The 17,668-nt window shown below is 42.2% G+C and overlaps 1 protein-coding gene across 3 annotated transcripts in view; it reads left to right on the top strand.

Moving 5' to 3' along the window:
• The window catches only part of AGBL1 (AGBL carboxypeptidase 1), a 784,724-nt gene that overhangs the window by 140,125 nt on the left and 626,931 nt on the right, over nucleotides 1-17,668 (top strand). For all 3 annotated transcript variants that reach the window (XM_042988107.1, XM_042988105.1, XM_042988106.1), the window contains one exon: nucleotides 7,000-7,153. In XM_042988107.1, the coding sequence (XP_042844041.1) occupies nucleotides 7,000-7,153 (154 nt within the window). The remainder of the gene's footprint in view (nucleotides 1-6,999; nucleotides 7,154-17,668) is intronic.

Below are 17,668 nucleotides of genomic sequence, written 5' to 3'. Positions count from 1 at the left end.
TTTATTTTTTTTAAGTTTACTTATTTATTTTGAGAGAGATAGAGACAGCACAAGTAGGGGAGGAGCAGAGAGAGAGGCAGAGAGAAAATCCCAAGCAGGCTCCACGCTGCCAGTGCAGAGCCTGGTGTAGGACTTGAACTCACGAAACCATGAGATTATGACAGAGCCAAAACCAAGAGTTTGATGCTTAACCGACTGAGCCATCCAGGTGCCCCAGGATATTGTTGTTTTAAAGAATCTGAGGGGCGCCTGGGTGGCTTGGTGGGTTAAGCGTCCGACTTCGGCTCAGGTCATGATCTCACGGTCCGTGAGTTCAAGCCCCGCGTCGGGCTCTGTGCTGACAGCTCAGAGCCTGGAGCCTGTTTCAGATACTGTGTCTCCCTCTCTCTGACCCTCCCCTGTTCATGCTCTGTCTCTCTCTGTCTCAAAAATAAATAAACATTAAAAAAAAAATTAAAAAAAAAGAATCTGAAAAGTTCTGCAGCCATGAAAATGTTACCATTTTCTTTAACTCACCATGTTCCGGGTGCTTTGGCTGTGAATTTCCCATCCCTCCACCTCCCTTCCCACCCCCCAGCACTTAGTAATGTCCTGCAGAACACATTTTGGGGAGATGCTGCAGAAGAGAATATTGCTTTCCAAGTTTGGGGGCCTGGAATCTTGAGAGTAATCATGAGATGGGTTTTGCTCTGTCCAGATTTCAATAATAACCAATACTGGGAGCAGCTTTCACCCAGCAACTTATGAAAGTGATTAGAAGAATTTGTTTATGATCAGAGAGTATCATCTGAACTCACACAACTGTATTCATTCTTTTAACTAAATTTCTACAATTTCCCTTTACTGAGATGGCAAGACATGGCTGACATTCTGAAAGGGACATTTCCATTCTTGTCCTGTGCCATCTTTCCCAGGAGACCAGATGTCCATTTCTCTTACCAGGACTTTAATTACACTGATTTAATATTGATTTTCCTTTTCATACATGAATTTCTTCCATGAGCCTTCTTTCAGGAGGATATTTTTCTATTCCCTAACAGTTTGACTTTTGCTGTATTTCAAACCATTTTTACATATGCCTAATTTAATTGAATTGTCAGATAATGTAGTTGGTACAATTTCTACTTTTGGGGGGAAACTGTAGGGCATTTTTATTTTTAATTAAAACATTATTTTTATGTATTTATTTTTTACATTATTTTTTTAGAGTTTATTTATTTTGAGAGAGAGAGAGAGAGACATGGAAGGAGCAGAGAGGGAGGGAGAGAGAAAATCCCAAGCAGGCTCTGCTCTGTCAGCACAGAGCCTGACATGGGGCTCGAACTCACAAACCATGATATCATAACCTGAGCCAAAATCCAGAGTTGGATGCTTAAATGGCTGAACCACTCAGGCACCCCAATTTAGGGAATTTTTAAAAGGCCCTGTATATGATTAATTTTAGTTACAGTTCCGAGGATGTTTGAGAAAAAGAAAAAAATAATGCTCTCTGTAAAGACAAAATTTGACATTTACCTATAAAAACAGTATTGTTCAAATGCTGTATATCATTATTTTTGTGGAAGTGATTTATTCAACACTTTCTTAAAGACTCTCCCACTCATTGTACTATTTTTCTCCTTCTTCTGTTTTTGCATTCTATATTTCAGTCTATGTTACTTGATTCTTAAGATTTATGAGTTTTATATGTTCATTGTGAATTTTGCCCTTTATCAAAATAAGATTTTTAAATCCCTTTTAATGTACTTGGTCTTAAATATGACTTTGTGATATATTACTATCACCGTGCCTGCTTTAATTTATGTTTGCTTATTCTTTACGTTTCAGTATTTCTGTCCTAAAATATTTTAGTGGAGGCAAACAAAATAGATAATTTAGGAGTGTTTTCATACACATTATGTATTTTTTTCTTTCTCTGAAAGTACTTCTTATATACAGTATGCAATGGGATTTAAAAAAAAAATGAATCTAAAAGGTTTTGTCACTTAATAAGGATGTTTAATCTTTACTTATAACAATTTTTGGTGTTCCTTCTATCACTTTTATTTTATGCTATTTTCCATGCTTCTTTGCTTTTCTTTCTGTCTCCCTTGTTCCCTTCCTTTTTTACTTCTTTCCTCCCTCCCTCCCTCCTTCCCTTCCTCTCCCATTCTCCCTTCCTTCCTTCCCTTCCCCTTCTTTCTTTCATTCTTTTCTTTCTTCCTTCTGTCCTCCCTTCCTCTTTTTCTCTCTCTCTTTCCCTCCCCACTGTCTTTCTTATACAACATGGACCGACCATATTTTCTCTCATATTTTTTTTCTCTTTAGTGTTTATAATTCAACTAGTGTTTCCCTTTTTGTTCTTAAAAAAAACATATTTGGGGCTGTCTGGGTGACTCAGTTGGTTGAGCGCCTGACTCTTGAATTTGGCTCAGGTCATGATCCCAGGGTCATGGTATCAAGCCTTACTTTGGGCTCTGTGTTGAACATGGAGCCTATTGGGGATTCCCCCCCCCCTCTCTCTCTCTCTCTCTCCCTCCCTCCCTCCCTCCCTCCCTCCCTCCCTCCCTCCCTCTTTCTCCCTCCCCTGCTCACATGCTCTCTTCCTCAAATTAAAAAAAATAGATCAATAAATTAATAAAAACATATTTGAACTTTTACTTGTCCATCAAAAATAACAAGTAAAATTGAGTGTTTCCTATATGACAGGCACTTTTCACATATAGCATATGGTTAAGTAGCAACCACTGGTTGAGGTGGGTATTTTTATACACATTTGAAATGAGAAAACTGAGTCACAAAGAGGCTAATACAGAATTTACATAACTTTTCCAGAACCCACAGCCCAAATTTGATTCTAGGCAGTTTGACGCAAGAGCCTACCCTGTTAGTCATCTCGATATATTACCTTTCCGTTTTTAAAGATTATATAATATCACTATGTCTGAAAGTTTAAAAAGTTCATATTTTGTTTTACTTAATTTTTCCCTTGCACATCTCTTTTTAATTTCATTTTAGAATCAGATGATATTATTAAGATTTGATAATCTGTATTTTCTCCCTATATAATTATTTTTATGGTGGCATTATTATATTTGTATATATTTACATTTGTATTATATTTATATTTGCTTCATGTAATTGTATTATTATTTTATATTTGTATTATTATATTTGTCTTTTATGTTTGTATTACATAGTAACCATATTTCAATTGTTGGGTAGACTCAAGCCTTGTGTAACTGGAGTGTCCTATTATATCATTTCTTAGTTTGATTTTGGGGCGGTATGTCTTCCAGTTATTATTTTCAGGAAAGATAAGGTGATGTGCTTTCGAGCTTTTGCACATGTGAATGTACCACATATGCACGTGAGCAAACACTTGGCTGGTTGTAGGTTCACTGGGTAACAATCCTTTCTACTGTCAAACACTAAGCAGTAATCCTTTTCCTCTGGCATCTAGTGTTGCAGAAGGAAGTAAGACCCAAGGATAATTTTTGCATGTACATTTATGTACATTTATAGGTTTATCTACACACACACACACAAATGCACATGCCTACTACTTAAAAATAATCTTCATTGTAGGGTGCAACCCCCCATTCTTCTCAATAAGGTGTAATGGTGTTGATTTTAGTTAGATTGGCAAACACACAAGACTAGGCTTTACCAGAGCCAAGCTGACTCATCCTTGAGAAGGACACAAACAACCACACAACATACACAGAAAGGGCTCAGTGAAGGTCTCTAGACTCCAGGCATGGCTTCTTTTGCCCTAGTCACTCTTAACTAGGGACATGTGTGGTCTTGAGAGATGAAGCTGATCATAGCCTAGGAAAACCATCCGCCCTGGGGTTTCTTCCATGTTCATACCTAGCTTTCTGCATAGACCTTTTGGTTTACGTGTGTTTGTGTATGTACACTTTGTTACTTACCTTGCCTCCTCTGGGGGGTGTGACTGTCTCCCTGTCAACAGCACAGGGCATCTCAAAAATACCTGGTACTCGTTACTCAATGAACAATCACAAGAATGAAGTACAAAGGTTTGGTTGGGTACATGGGCCTCGGTTGAATTCTTCTCTTGAATCTGGGATAGACATGCTCCTTCTAATTCTTTTACTTAATCCTGTGTCAAATTCTGGTCCCAGAAATATCACCAGAGCAACCCGTTTCTAAGAGAAATCTGAGTTTATTGCTTCCCTTTGTGTGTTGGGCAGAATAATGGCTCCCCCCACCCCAACTGCCAAAGGTGTTCTCATCTTAATCCTTGAAACTTGTGATGATGTTACTTTATGGAGTACAAGAGATTTTGCAGGTGTAATTGAGTTAAGGGTCTTGAGATGGGGAGATTGTCCTAGATTATCAGGTTGGGTCCAGTGTAATCACAAGGGTCCTTAAACATGATGGAATGAGACAGAAGAGTCAGGGTCAGAGGAGGGGATGTGACCATGAAAGCAGAGGTGGGAATTATGGATCCCTGGCTTTGGAGATGGAGGAAGGAACCGTGAGGCAAGGAACACAGGTGACCTCTAGATTCTGGTAAAGGCAAGGAAATGAATTACCCTCTAGAGCCTCCAGAAGGAGTGTAATTCTCCCAACACCTTGACTTTTGCCCAGTAAGGTCCATTTTGGACTTCTGACCTCCAGAACTATAAGGCAATAAATTTGTGTTGCCTTAGCCCACTAAATTTGTGGCAATTTGTTATATTAGCGAGAGGAAACTAATATACTTCACAAGGAAGAATGTGACAGGGTCTTGATAATATCTCAAAAGGGGTAGGGAAAAGGTGAAATGTTTATTAAGTCTTTAAATCTTGTTAAAAGAAAGTTATTCAGGGGCACCTGAGTGGCTCAATTGGTTGAGTGCCGGTTCTTGATTTTGGCTCAGGTCATAATCTGACATTTGTAGATTAGAGCTCTGCTTAGGGCTCTTCACTGACAGCATGGAGCCTGCTTGGGATTCTCTCTCTCCCTCTCTCTCTGCCCTTCCCCCACTTGGTGTGTGCATATGTACTCTTTCTCAAATAAATAAAGTTTTTTTTTTTTAAATGTGGGGGCTTGACTAGCATTGGGTAAAGATCATGACACAGTGGTTTAAGATTGGGGGACACTGTAAGGCAAGAATCATGAGGACAGGGTCTCCATGCATCTTGAATCAAAGAATCAGTTGTTGCTTTCTGTTGAAGAGTTGATGAGATGTTCCTGGAATGAACAATAAATTTATTTGTGATTTATATTTTCCTGGGCAAGACTTTCCTAGACTAGTAAAGTTATGTTGAGGCAGACAGGGGATAATAAAGTCAGTAGGCTATGTGGAGGTAGATGATTTGGGGTTTCAGTTGTAAAGAAAGTATGACTCAGGGTCACATTTTCAGCTATTCCTGAGGCTAGAGGAAAGGTCCTACTGAGTCATCTGGTAATCTTTTCTTTCCTTTGGACTTTTTCTTTCTCCTTGCAACTCAGATATTTCAATGGGGTACAATAGGTTTTAGTCTACTTTTACGCAGATGCTAAAATTTTTACTTAATTTAGACAAGTCTTTTTCTTCTTTATTTGTGTATTAATTTTCTGTTGCTACTCTAACAAATTGTCCCAAACTTGGTGGCTCAAATAATAAGCTTTTGTTTTATTTTGCTTTATAGCTCTTAGGTTAGAAGTTCAACATGGGTCTCACTAGGACAAAATCAAGGTGTTGGGGTTATGTTCCTTCTGGAGGCTCTTGGAGAAGAATCCTTTTCTAGCTCTTTGAGGACATCATGTTCCTTGGCTTTTGACCCGCTTCCTCCATCTTCAAAGCCAGCAATGACAGCCTGAGTCCTCGTGCTGCTGTCTCTGGCTCTCTGCAGATGGGAGAAGTTCCCTGCTTTTAAGTATTTGTGATTAGATTGGCCCCAGCTGAATAATGCAGTAGAAAATCTGTATCTCAAGTAGAACTTAATCCTTAATATATCTGCAAAGTCCCTTTTGCTGCGGAAGGTAACATATTTATAGATTCCAGAGATTAGAGCATGGATCTTTGGGGGAGCCGCTTGTCTGCCTACCACTTCCACAGTGAATGCTTTTCACACAAACACACCCTTTACTTTTGAAGGTACTACTCCCTCTTAATAACATATTTTATGAATATTTTATACATATTTTCATAGGATTCATATTTGTTTCATGTTATTATCATGTTCTTTTGTTATTTCTCAAAAGAACAAGGTGGGCAGTTTCTCCTTGGCCCTGATGCCAACTTGATTGTGGTGAAAACTTGAGCTTTTCAGCTGGAAGGATAATTTTTGTACACTGATGGTCTTGTGCTGAAGGGGACAGCTTCTCCCTCTGGTTACTGAGGTTACTATATCGCCGTTGTCAGGATACGTTGTGTGGGTGGGAGGAAGTCTCTTCACCTCTTTCTGATTAGTCCCACAGTTCGAGCTGGCAAAAATATGGTCAGAGGTCTTAAAGATTGTTGACCAAGAGTCTTAGTTTCAATGACTATTCCATTTCTGTGTCTTTCTGTGTTTTAAATGAGTGTTTGAATGGGAAGGTAGGGTAGGGAAAATTAATTACTACCAGGTCATTGTTCTCTTCACCTCGGATTCCACCCTGGATTGTGCTTTGTACTGTCCTCTGATGGGTCACAATGCTCTTTATGTTCCTTGTGCCGCTGCAGCTCTCTGTCTCATAGTGCTCTGGGTGTGCTTTATTTTCGTGGCGGCTACATTCTTTATATGCCTTAGTGATGAGAGGCTTGCTGTCTGCCCTGCCCTCTTGCTTTCAGTACTACTCGGAAACAGATATCCTTGGTGCAGACATGTGCAGAAACGGTTTCCTGTTCAGCTTCCCTGAACTCCTAGCTAGTAGGAATAGCTCCCTTTTTAATCACTTAATGCCCAATATCGGGCACATTAAGTGAACAAAAGTACTTCCAGCCTATAGGGAGTTACATGAATATAAGCTTTGCTGCTGTTTTCTATTGTGGTTGTCAAAAATATTTCATGAATAACAATCACTTCTGCCTCGTCTCTGCTCCAGACTCACCTTGACATCCTGGAAAAAAGCGTGAACCCCAAGCAAGTATACTTCCGCCAGGATGTTCTCTGCCAGACTCTGGGAGGGAATTCATGTCCATTGGTGACCATCACAGCCATGCCCGAGTCCGATAGTGCTGACCACCTGGAACAGTTCCGTGAGTAAAAAGCAAACAACCTCCTTTGAAGATTTGGTGATTATGGGGTGTCCTCACAGCCTTGGAAGCTTCCTGTCCCTCAGATCAGAAGCTCCATAAGGTCTGAGGACCAGTTTATGTTTATAGAAATGCATTTCCAACTCTTGGCACAGCACAAAGAATAAATGTTAATGTTGCTCTGTTGTTAAAGGGAGAAAAAAATCAACTGAAAATTGTTAGGGAGATGAAGGCTTGCTGGAATTGAGAACAGTTTCCTGGTGACGGTCACTTCCTCTCCTAAAACAGAACCAGGACTGGAGTCACATTTTCCAACCTTGAATCCAGGGCTTGTCCTCCCCATGCTCACTGCCTTTATACTGCTCCCACGGCCAGACAAGGGCCGGGAAGGAAGGAAGTGGATGGAGCCCTTGCTGAAGAATCCTCTTGAGGACTTGAACACCATTTGGATCTGAAGGGCTGACAATATGGAAGAGGCTCTAGCCAAGAACCGTCAGCCAAACCAACACATGCGTGTGTGCACGCGCGCGCGCGCACACACACACACACACACACACACACACACACACACACACACACACACACACAAAATGGCCCTGTAACATTAGAGCCCTGAGCACAAATCTGACTTACCTGTAACCAATTAGCTTTCAATGTTGGTTTCTGACATATTTTAGACCTTAGATAGGCAAGATAAACCACCAAACAGAATGAGGAGGGCTTTGCAATACAGAAAACCTTGCGAGATGAAAGAAAAGACTGGGGAGTAAAAATCTGGCCAATTTATCCCCAGAAGATGCAACCTTACCTGATGAAGTGCTAACTGTGTTCAGGTGACTCTTTGGTGGATGCAAAATGTAATTTCTCACACCCCATCAACATCTGACAATGGATGCTTAACAACCTGGCTAATCAACAACTGATTATCCCATCTGAATTAATGAAGCCCTAAAAGGCTTTCATGAATAATAAGGGATTTTCCAAAAACTTCTCTTACATGTTTTATGAATTTAAGAGCAGTTTCTGTAACAGTCACAGAGTCCTCCGCTCGCATGTGAGCCGTTCTTGGAAGTTAGAGACGGCAGTTTTTCTAGTGCAACCTTGGCCAAACAATAATTTATGTAAGAAAGTGGATTTATGTGAGCCTGTGTTCTGAAGTGTCAGTTTCTAAATAGGAGCTGGGCAGGACCCAATGTCCGATTATGGGATGGATTGCCTCTGCTCTCTCCGTTTTTCATATGCTGACACAGGTGCTTTGGTTGGTGTCATAACTAGAAAGATCATTCCTGCTTTAAGGAGAGGACTGGAGACACGGCAAAGGTCCGTGAATAATTTGACACTCTGAAATAGTTAAGTTAAAAAAAAAAAAAAGAAATCTTAAAGCACCTTTAAGCACCTTTATATGAATCAAAGGAGGCTGGTTTCTGTCTGCGGCATAAGATTAGAGATCCTAAGTGCATTCTCTCGTGTGTCATTACAGTTTTCTCTCTTCAACATGTGCTGATATGTCAGCTGTTGTTCATCTCAAGAGGTAGCCCAGGCAGGCATGGGGAAGACCCATGTGATGGTGGAAAGCATGCTGTTCACTTTCCTTTTTTTTTTTTTTTTTTTTAATTTTTTTTATTTTTTAATATATGAAATTTACTGTCAAATTGGTTTCCATACAACACCCAGTGCTCATCCCAAAAGGTGCCCTCCTCAATACCCATCACCCACCCTGCCCTCCCTCCCACCCCCCATCAACCCTCAGTTTGTTCTCAGTTTTTAACAGTCTCTAATGCTTTGGCTCTCTCCCACTCTAACCTCTTTTTTTTTTTTTTTTTTCCTTCCCCTCCCCCATGGGTTTCTGTTATGTTTCTCAGGATCCACATAAGAGTGAAACCATATGGTATCTGTCTTTCTCTGTATGGCTTATTTCACTTAGCATCACACTCTCCAGTTCCATCCACGTTGCTACAAAAGGCCATATTTCATTTTTTCTCATTGCCACGTAGTATTCCATTGTGTATATAAACCACAATTTCTTTATCCATTCATCAGTTGATGGACATTTAGGCTCTTTCCACAATTTGGCTATTGTTGAGAGTGCCGCTATAAACATTGGGGTACAGGTGCCCCTATGCATCAGTACTCCTGTATCCCTTGGATAAATTCCTAGCAGTGCTATTGCTGGGTCATAGGGTAGGTCTATTTTTAATTTTCTGAGGAACCTCCATACTGTTTTCCAGAGCGGCTGCACCAATTTGCATTCCCACCAACAGTGCAAGAGGGTTCCTGTTTCTCCACATCCTCTCCAGCATCTATAGTCTCCTGATTTCTTCATTTTGGCCACTCTGACTGGCGTGAGGTGGTATCTGAGTGTGGTTTTGATTTGTATTTCCCTGATAAGGAGCGACGTTGAACATCTTTTCATGTGCCTGTTGGCCATCCGGATGTCTTCTTTAGAGAAGTGTCTATTCATGTTTTCTGCCCATTTCTTCACTGGGTTATTTGTTTTTCTGGTGTGGAGTTTGATGAGCTCTTTATAGATTTTGGATACTAGCCCTTTGTCCGATGTGTCATTTGCAAATATCTTTTCCCATTCCATTGGTTGCCTTTTAGTTTTGTTGGTTGTTTCCTTTGCTGTGCAGAAGCTTTTTATCTTCATAAGGTCCCAGTAATTCACTTTTGCTTTTAATTCCCTTGCCTTTGGGGATGTGCCGAGTAAGAGATTGCTACGGCTGAGGTCAGAGAGGTCTTTTCCTGCTTTCTCCTCTAAGGTTTTGATGGTTTCCTGTCTCACATTCAGGTCCTTTATCCATTTTGAGTTTATTTTTGTGAATGGTGTGAGAAAGTGGTCTAGTTTCAGCCTTCTGCATGTTGCTGTCCAGTTCTCCCAGCACCATTTGTTAAAGAGACTGTCTTTTTTCCATTGGATGTTCTTTCCTGCTTTGTCAAAGATGAGTTGGCCATACGTTTGTGGGTCTAGTTCTGGGGTTTCTATTCTATTCCATTGGTCTATGTGTCTGTTTTTATGCCAATACCATGCTGTCTTGATGATGACAGCTTTGTAGTAGAGGCTAAAGTCTGGGATTGTGATGCCTCCTGCTTTGGTCTTCTTCTTCAAAATTACTTTGGCTATTCGGGGCCTTTTGTGGTTCCATATGAATTTTAGGATTGCTTGTTCTAGTTTCGAGAAGAATGCTGGTGCAATTTTGATTGGGATTGCATTGAATGTGTAGATAGCTTTGGGTAGTATTGACATTTTGACAATATTTATTCTTCCAATCCATGAGCAGGGAATGTCTTTCCATTTCTTTATATCTTCTTCAATTACCTGCATAAGCTTTCTATAGTTTTCAGCATACAGATCTTTTACATCTTTGGTTAGATTTATTCCTAGGTATTTTATGCTTCTTGGTGCAATTGTGAATGGGATCAGTTTCTTCATTTGTCTTTCTGTTGCTTCATTGTTAGTGTATAAGAATGCAACTGATTTCTGCACATTGATTTTGTATCCTGCAACTTTGCTGAATTCATGTATCAGTTCTAGCAGACTTTTGGTGGAGTCTATCGGATTTTCCATGTATAATATCATGTCATCTGCAAAAAGCGAAAGCTTGACTTCATCTTTGCCAATTTTGATGCCTTTGATTTCCTTTTGTTGTCTGATTGCTGATGCTAGAACTTCCAGCACTATATTAAACAGCAGCGGTGACAGTGGGCATCCCTGTCGTGTTCCTGATCTCAGGGAAAAAGCTCTCAGTTTTTCCCCGTTGAGGATGATGTTAGCTGTGGGCTTATCATAAATGGCCTTTATGATCTTTAAGTATGTTCCTTCTATCCCGACTTTCTCAAGGGTTTTTATTAAGAAAGGGTGCTGGATTTTGTCAAAGGCCTTTTCTGCATCGATTGACAGGATCATATGGTTCTTCTCTTTTTTTTTGTTAATGTGATGTATCACGTTGATCGATTTGCGAATGTTGAACCAGCCCTGCATCCCAGGAATGAATCCCACTTGATCATGGTGAATAATTCTTTTTATATGCTGTTGAATTCGATTTGCTAGTATCTTATTAAGAATTTTTGCATCCATATTCATCAGGGATATTGGCCTGTAGTTCTCTTTTTTTACTGGGTCTCTGTCTGGTTTAGGAATCAAAGTAATACTGGCTTCATAGAATGAGTCTGGAAGTTTTCCTTCCCTTTCTATTTCTTGGAATAGCTTGAGAAGGATAGGTATTATCTCTGCTTTAAATGTCTGGTAGAACTCCCCTGGGAAGCCATCTGGTCCTGGACTCTTATTTGTTGGGAGATTTTTGATAACCGATTCAATTTCTTCGCTGGTTATGGGTCTGTTCAAGCTTTCTATTTCCTCCTGATTGAGTTTTGGAAGAGTGTGGGTGTTTAGAAATTTGTCCATTTCTTCCAGGTTGTCCAATTTGCTGGCATATAATTTTTCATAGTATTCCCTGATAATTGTTTGTATCTCTGGGGGATTGGTTGTGATCATTCCATTTTCATTCATGATTTTATCTATTTGGGTCATCTCCCTTTTCTTTTTGAGAAGCCTGGCTAGAGGTTTGTCAATTTTGTTTATTTTTTCAAAAAACCAACTCTTGGTTTCGTTGATCTGCTCTACAGTTTTTTTAGATTCTATATTGTTTATTTCTGCTCTGATCTTTATTATTTCTCTTCTTCTGCTGGGTTTAGGCTGCCTTTGCTGTTCTGCTTCTATTTCCTTTAGGTGTGCTGTTAGATTTTGTATTTGGGATTTTTCTTGTTTCTTGAGATAGGCCTGGATTGCAATGTATTTTCCTCTCAGGACTGCCTTCGCTGCATCCCAAAGCGTTTGGATTGTTGTATTTTCATTTTCGTTTGTTTCCATATATGTTTTAATTTCTTCTCTAATTGCCTGGTTGACCCACTCATTCGTTAGTAGGGTGTTCTTTAACCTCCATGCTTTTGGAGGTTTTCCAGACTTTTCCCTGTGGTTGATTTCAAGCTTCATAGCATTGTGGTCTGAAAGTATGCATGGTATAATTTCAATTCTTGTAAACTTATGAAGGGCTGTTTTGTGACCCAGTATATGATCTATCTTGGAGAATGTTCCATGTGCACTCGAGAAGAAAGTATATTCTGTTGCTTTGGGATGCAGAGTTCTAAATATATCTGTCAAGTCCATCTGATCCAATGTATCATTCAGGGCCCTTGTTTCTTTATTGACTGTGTGTCTAGATGATCTATCCATTTCTGTAAGTGGGGTGTTAAAGTCCCCTGCAATGACCACATTCTTATCAATAAGGTTGCTTATGTTTATGAGTAATTGTTTTATATATCTGGGGGCTCGGGTATTTGGCGCATAGACATTTATAATAGTTAGCTCTTCCTGGTGGATAGACCCTGTGATTATTATATAATGCCCTTCTTCATCTCTTGTTACAGCCTTTAATTTAAAGTCTAGTTTGTCTGATATAAGTATGGCTACTCCAGCTTTCTTTTGGCTTCCAGGAGCATGATAAATAGTTCTCCATCCCCTCACTCTCAATCTAAAGGTGTCCTCAGATCTAAAATGAGTCTCTTGTAGACAGCAAATAGATGGGTCTTGTTTTTTTATCCATTCTGATACCCTATGTCTTTTAGTTGGCGCATTTAATCCATTTACATTCAGTGTTATTATAGAAAGATATGGGTTTAGAGTCATTGTGATGTCTGTATGTTTTATGCTTGTAGTGATGTCTCTGGTACTTTGTCTCACAGGATCCCCCTTAGGATCTCTTGTAGGGCTGGTTTCGTGGTGACAAATTCCTTCAGTTTTTGTTTGTTTGGGAAGACCTTTATCTCTCCTTCTATTCTAAATGACAGACTTGCTGGATAAAGGATTCTCGGCTGCATATTTTTTCTGTTTAGCACACTGTAGATATCGTGCCAAGCCTTTCTGGCCTGCCAAGTTTCAAAGAAGAGATCAGTCACGAGTCTTATAGGTCTCCCTTTATATGTGAGGGCACGTTTATCCCTTGCTGCTTTCAGAATTTTCTCTTTATCCTTGTATTTTGCCAGTTTCACTATGATATGTTGTGCAGAAGATCGATTCAAGTTACGTCTGAAGGGAGTTCTCTGTGCCTCTTGGATTTCAATGCCTTTTTCCTTCCCCAGTTCAGGGAAGTTCTCAGCTATAATTTGTTCAAGTACCCCTTCAGCACCCTTCCCTCTCTCTTCCTCCTCTGGGATACCAATTATGCGTATATTATTTTTTTTTAGTGTATCACTTAGTTCTCTAATTTTCCCCTCATACTCCTGGATTTTTTTATCTCTCTTTCTTTCAGCTTCCTCTTTCTCCATAACTTTATCTTCTAGTTCACCTATTCTCTCCTCTGCCCCTTCAAGCCGAGCCATTGTGGTTTCCATTTTGTTTTGCATTTCGTTTAAAGCGTTTTTCAACTCCTCGTGACTGTTCCTTAGTCCCTCGATCTTTGTGGCAAGAGATTCTCTGCTGTCCTGTATACTGTTTTCAAGCCCAGCGATTAATTTTATGACTATTATTCTAAATTCACTTTCTGTTATATTATTTAAATCCTTTTTGATCAGTTCATTAGCTGTTGTTATTTCCTGGAGATTCTTCTGAGGGGAATTCTTCCGTTTGGTCATTTTGGAGAGTCCCTGGCGTGGTGAGGACCTGCAGGGCACTTCCCCTGTGCTGTGGTGTATAACTGGAGTTAGTGGGCGGGGCCGCAGTCCGACCCGATGTCTGCCCCCAGCCCACTGCTGGGGCCACAGTCAGACTGGTGTGTGCCTTCTCTTCCCCTCTCCTAGGGGCGGGATTCACTGTGGGGTGGCGTGGCCCATCTGGGCTACTTGCACACTGCCAGGCTTGTGGTGCTGGGGATCTGGCGTATTAGCTGGGGTGGGTAGGCAAGGTGCACGGGGGCTGGAGGGGCAGGCTTAGCTCGCTTCTCCTTAGGTGATCCACTTCAGGAGGGGCCCTGTGGCCGAGGGAGGGAGTCAGATCCGCTGCCGGAGGTTTGGCTCCGCAGAAGCACAGAGTTGGGTGTTTGCGCGGAGCGAGCAAGTTCCCTGGCAGGAACTGGTTCCCTTTGGGATTTTGGCTGGGGGATGGGCGGGGGAGATGGCGCTGGCGAGCGCCTTTGTTCCCCGCCAAGCTGAGCTCTGCCATCCGGGGGCTCAGCAGCTCTCCCTCCCTTTGTCCTCCAGCCTTCCCGCTTTCCGAGCAGAGCTGTTCACTTATGACCTCCCAGACGCTAAGTCGCGCTTGCTGTCGGAACACAGTCCGTCCAGCCCCTCCGCTTTTGCCAGCCCGACTCGGGGGCTCTGCTTGGCCGGCGAGCCGCACCTCCGCCCCGGCTCCCTCCCGCCAGTCCGTGGAGCGCGCACCGCCTCGCCGCCCTTCCTACCCTCTTCCGTGGGCCTCTGGTCTGCGCTTGACCCCGGAGACTCCCTTCTGCTAATCCTCTGGCGGTTTTCTGGGTTCTTTAGGCTGGTGTAGGTGGAATCTAAGTGATCGGCAGGACGCGCTGGTTCACTTTCCTTTTGACACGATAGACTTGCAAGTGACGGTCCTCGAGCTGGACCCTGAGGCAGCCAGGGCTGTGCTCGATGAGAAAAGACTAATGAGAGCTATTCTTCATAGGTGTGCCGGCTGCACAGTCGCTCAGAGCTCATGCTTAGAAGGGCCATGGACTTGGTTTCAAGTCTTAAAAAGGTTTTGAACATGGGGGTCTGCATTTTCATTTTGCGGGCCCTGCAAATTCTGGAGCCAGGCCTGGGACTAATCTGAGGTCATCAGCAAAAATGTGACAGAGGCTAGTGTCTTGACCATGCTAGCATCTTCTATTGCCAAGTCATGCAAGATGAGTTGTAACCTACTTTGGTAGTACAGAGTCTTTATCTTTTTATTTTTCTTAAAAAAATTTTTTTGAAGTTTATTCATTTTTGAGAGGTGGGGGGGAGGGTCAGAGAGAGAGGGAGACACAGAATCCGAAGTAGGCTCCAGGCTCTGAGCTGTCAGCACAGAGCCTGATGTGGGGCTTGAACTCACGAACCTCGAGATCATGACCGGAGCCAAAGTCGAATGTTTAACCAGCTGAGCCACCCAGGTGCCCGTACGGAGTCTTATTTGTATGGACGATGCAGCTGGTTGGTATCCTTTGTGATGGTGGTTGAAGTCATCCATTTTGCAGATGAGGTAAATGGGGCTAAGGGGAGTTAACTACCCTGGTCCATGGTGGTGCCAGGTTTCCGATTCTGTTACTCTGATTGCAGAGTCCATATACCCAACAGATGTCCGAACACTGTCATTCAAGCAGGTGTTCAGCATTACATTCAGGTTCCACTCAAAACCAGAACTTTCCCTCCTCGCTGTCTTGTGTCCTCACATTATTAGAAGCCAGCTTAGTTGTTAAAGCAAGTCACACTGAGTGGACCACAACTAGATGTATTACCCTCTTCCGGCTCACGGTGAATTTCATTTTGCTTTCCCAACTCAGTGTAAGCCTTTCCATGGTGGATGTTTCAGATGCTGTGGCAGGAAGGCAGGGGTGGGGGTGGGGGGAGAAGATTCAGACTCCTCAGATCCCCATACAGAGTGGAGATTGTGTGGCTGGGCTGCAGTGCTGGGAATAGTCTCAGACTATGGGCTACGGATTCTGGGCTGCAGAAGAAGCAATTTTCTCAGCAGGTTGCGATACGTATATACAGATACATGCCATGTTGTGTTTCTGAGAAAGGAAATATCCAGCACAATATAAATACCACCTACCCTCTAAATTGCAATTAACCATGTCTGTAAATCAGTAACAAAACCACTTAACTACCTTTCAACCACAAAATGTGATGCATTGTTTTAGAATGAGAAAATAGCAAAGGAGCTCAAGGCTCTCCTGCCTGCAGGCCTCCATCCAGGTGAATTTGAGTGGTCTCACCCTCTTCCTCCCTCCCCGGGGCCAGGCCAGTTTCAGAGTATCTAGCTGGGATTTGGCCAGTTTCTAGTGCAGTGGCTGACCCTCACTCCTCATAAGGAGGTATTTTGTGCACCGGAACATGTTCTTTCCTCCGTGTAGGGTTATCACTTCGGTCTTCTTTCAGAAACCTAAGACGTAACAGCGTGGCTCTGGGGCCCAGGGAGAAGGTAGGTCCCTTGCTTGAGACTGGTTCCCTGGTCCAAAAGTCCTGGACTAGAGATTATCAAGGACAATTTATTGATTACTTTTACTCCTTCCAGGGGTCTGGGCTCCAGAGAGTCTCCTAGAAGGATAATGTGATTTGATGTATATTTCGAAAGCATTTTTTTAAAAAAGACATTTTCCAGGGCTCCTGGGTGGCTCAGTCAGTTAAGTGTCCGACTTCAGCCCAGGTGATGAGCTCATGGGTTATGGGTTCGAGTCCCATGTTGGGCTCTGTGCTGACAGCTCGGAGCCTGGAGCCTGCTTTGGATTCTGTCTTCCTCCCTCCCTGCCCCTCCCTTGCTGTGCTCTCTCTGTCTCTCAAAAATAAATAAACATTAAAAAATTTTTAAAAATAGGGGCACCTGGGTGGCTCAGTCAGTTAAGCGTCCGACTTCAGCTCAGGTCATGATCTCGCGTTCATCAGTTCGAGTCCCACGTTGGGCTCTGTGCTGACAGCCCAGAGCCTGGAGCCTACTTCAGATTCTGTGTCTCTCTCTCTCTCTGCCCTTTCTCCCCACTCATGTTCTGTCTCTCTCTCTCTCTCTCAAAAATATATAAAAACATTAAAAAAATTTTTTTAAATAAATAAAATGGTATTTTCCTGGATATAATTAGCCTTATTTTCTTGATAACTATATTTTCAGCTTAGTGGTAGCCCAGTTTCCCTGGTGGATCTTTTACGGGTGTCTGGAGAATTGAGGATGGGTGCTGACCGTGGTCCCCAGAGAGACTCACTTTACACTTTGATATCTGAGCCCTCAGAGCCAAAATGCTGGCAGAGCTCCAAGAGCAAAGTCACTATCTGCCCTTTTCAGTGGGACAATGAGCAGGGTCGTTCTCTGAGAGATTGTCCCTGAAATCATTACAGAGGAGACAGGCTTGATGAGAAACTGACGATCAAAGGAGCCATTACAAAAGGACATACAGCTCATTCTAGCTTTAGGCTCCTGGTGGATGAGGTATCTGGGAATTAGCAGGGCCAGGCCCTTCCTGACTGGAAGGATTCCAGATGTCAAAGGAAACCCAGACCTTTGGGATTTGGAGAGCAGAGTGTGAGTGAGGAGTGAACAGTGTCCAAGAGAATGGAGTGGGGGCTCCATCAGTTTGGAGCAGAAGGCATCACCTGAGCAGGTCTGGGGATAGGTTTGGAAGGCAAGGTTGATCCAGGAAGTTGTTTCTAGTGCTTTCTGGGACTAGGCTCCATTGGCTAAAATGGTGTTCTGGCATGATTATACTTTGCATGGTTAAATCCTTAATACGTTATGTGTTAATAGGTACTTTAACAGATGCTCGGAATATGCAACTTCTAAGTAGAGAGTTGAGAACTCATATTTTCTTAAGTTTATGTGCTTTTCAG

The sequence above is a fragment of the Panthera tigris genome, chromosome B3 (genome assembly GCF_018350195.1).
Source record: "Panthera tigris isolate Pti1 chromosome B3, P.tigris_Pti1_mat1.1, whole genome shotgun sequence".
Taxonomy (NCBI): domain Eukaryota; kingdom Metazoa; phylum Chordata; class Mammalia; order Carnivora; family Felidae; genus Panthera; species Panthera tigris.
The sequence above is the reverse complement of the archived record's forward strand: the minus strand, read 5'-3'. Positions and strand labels throughout refer to the sequence as shown.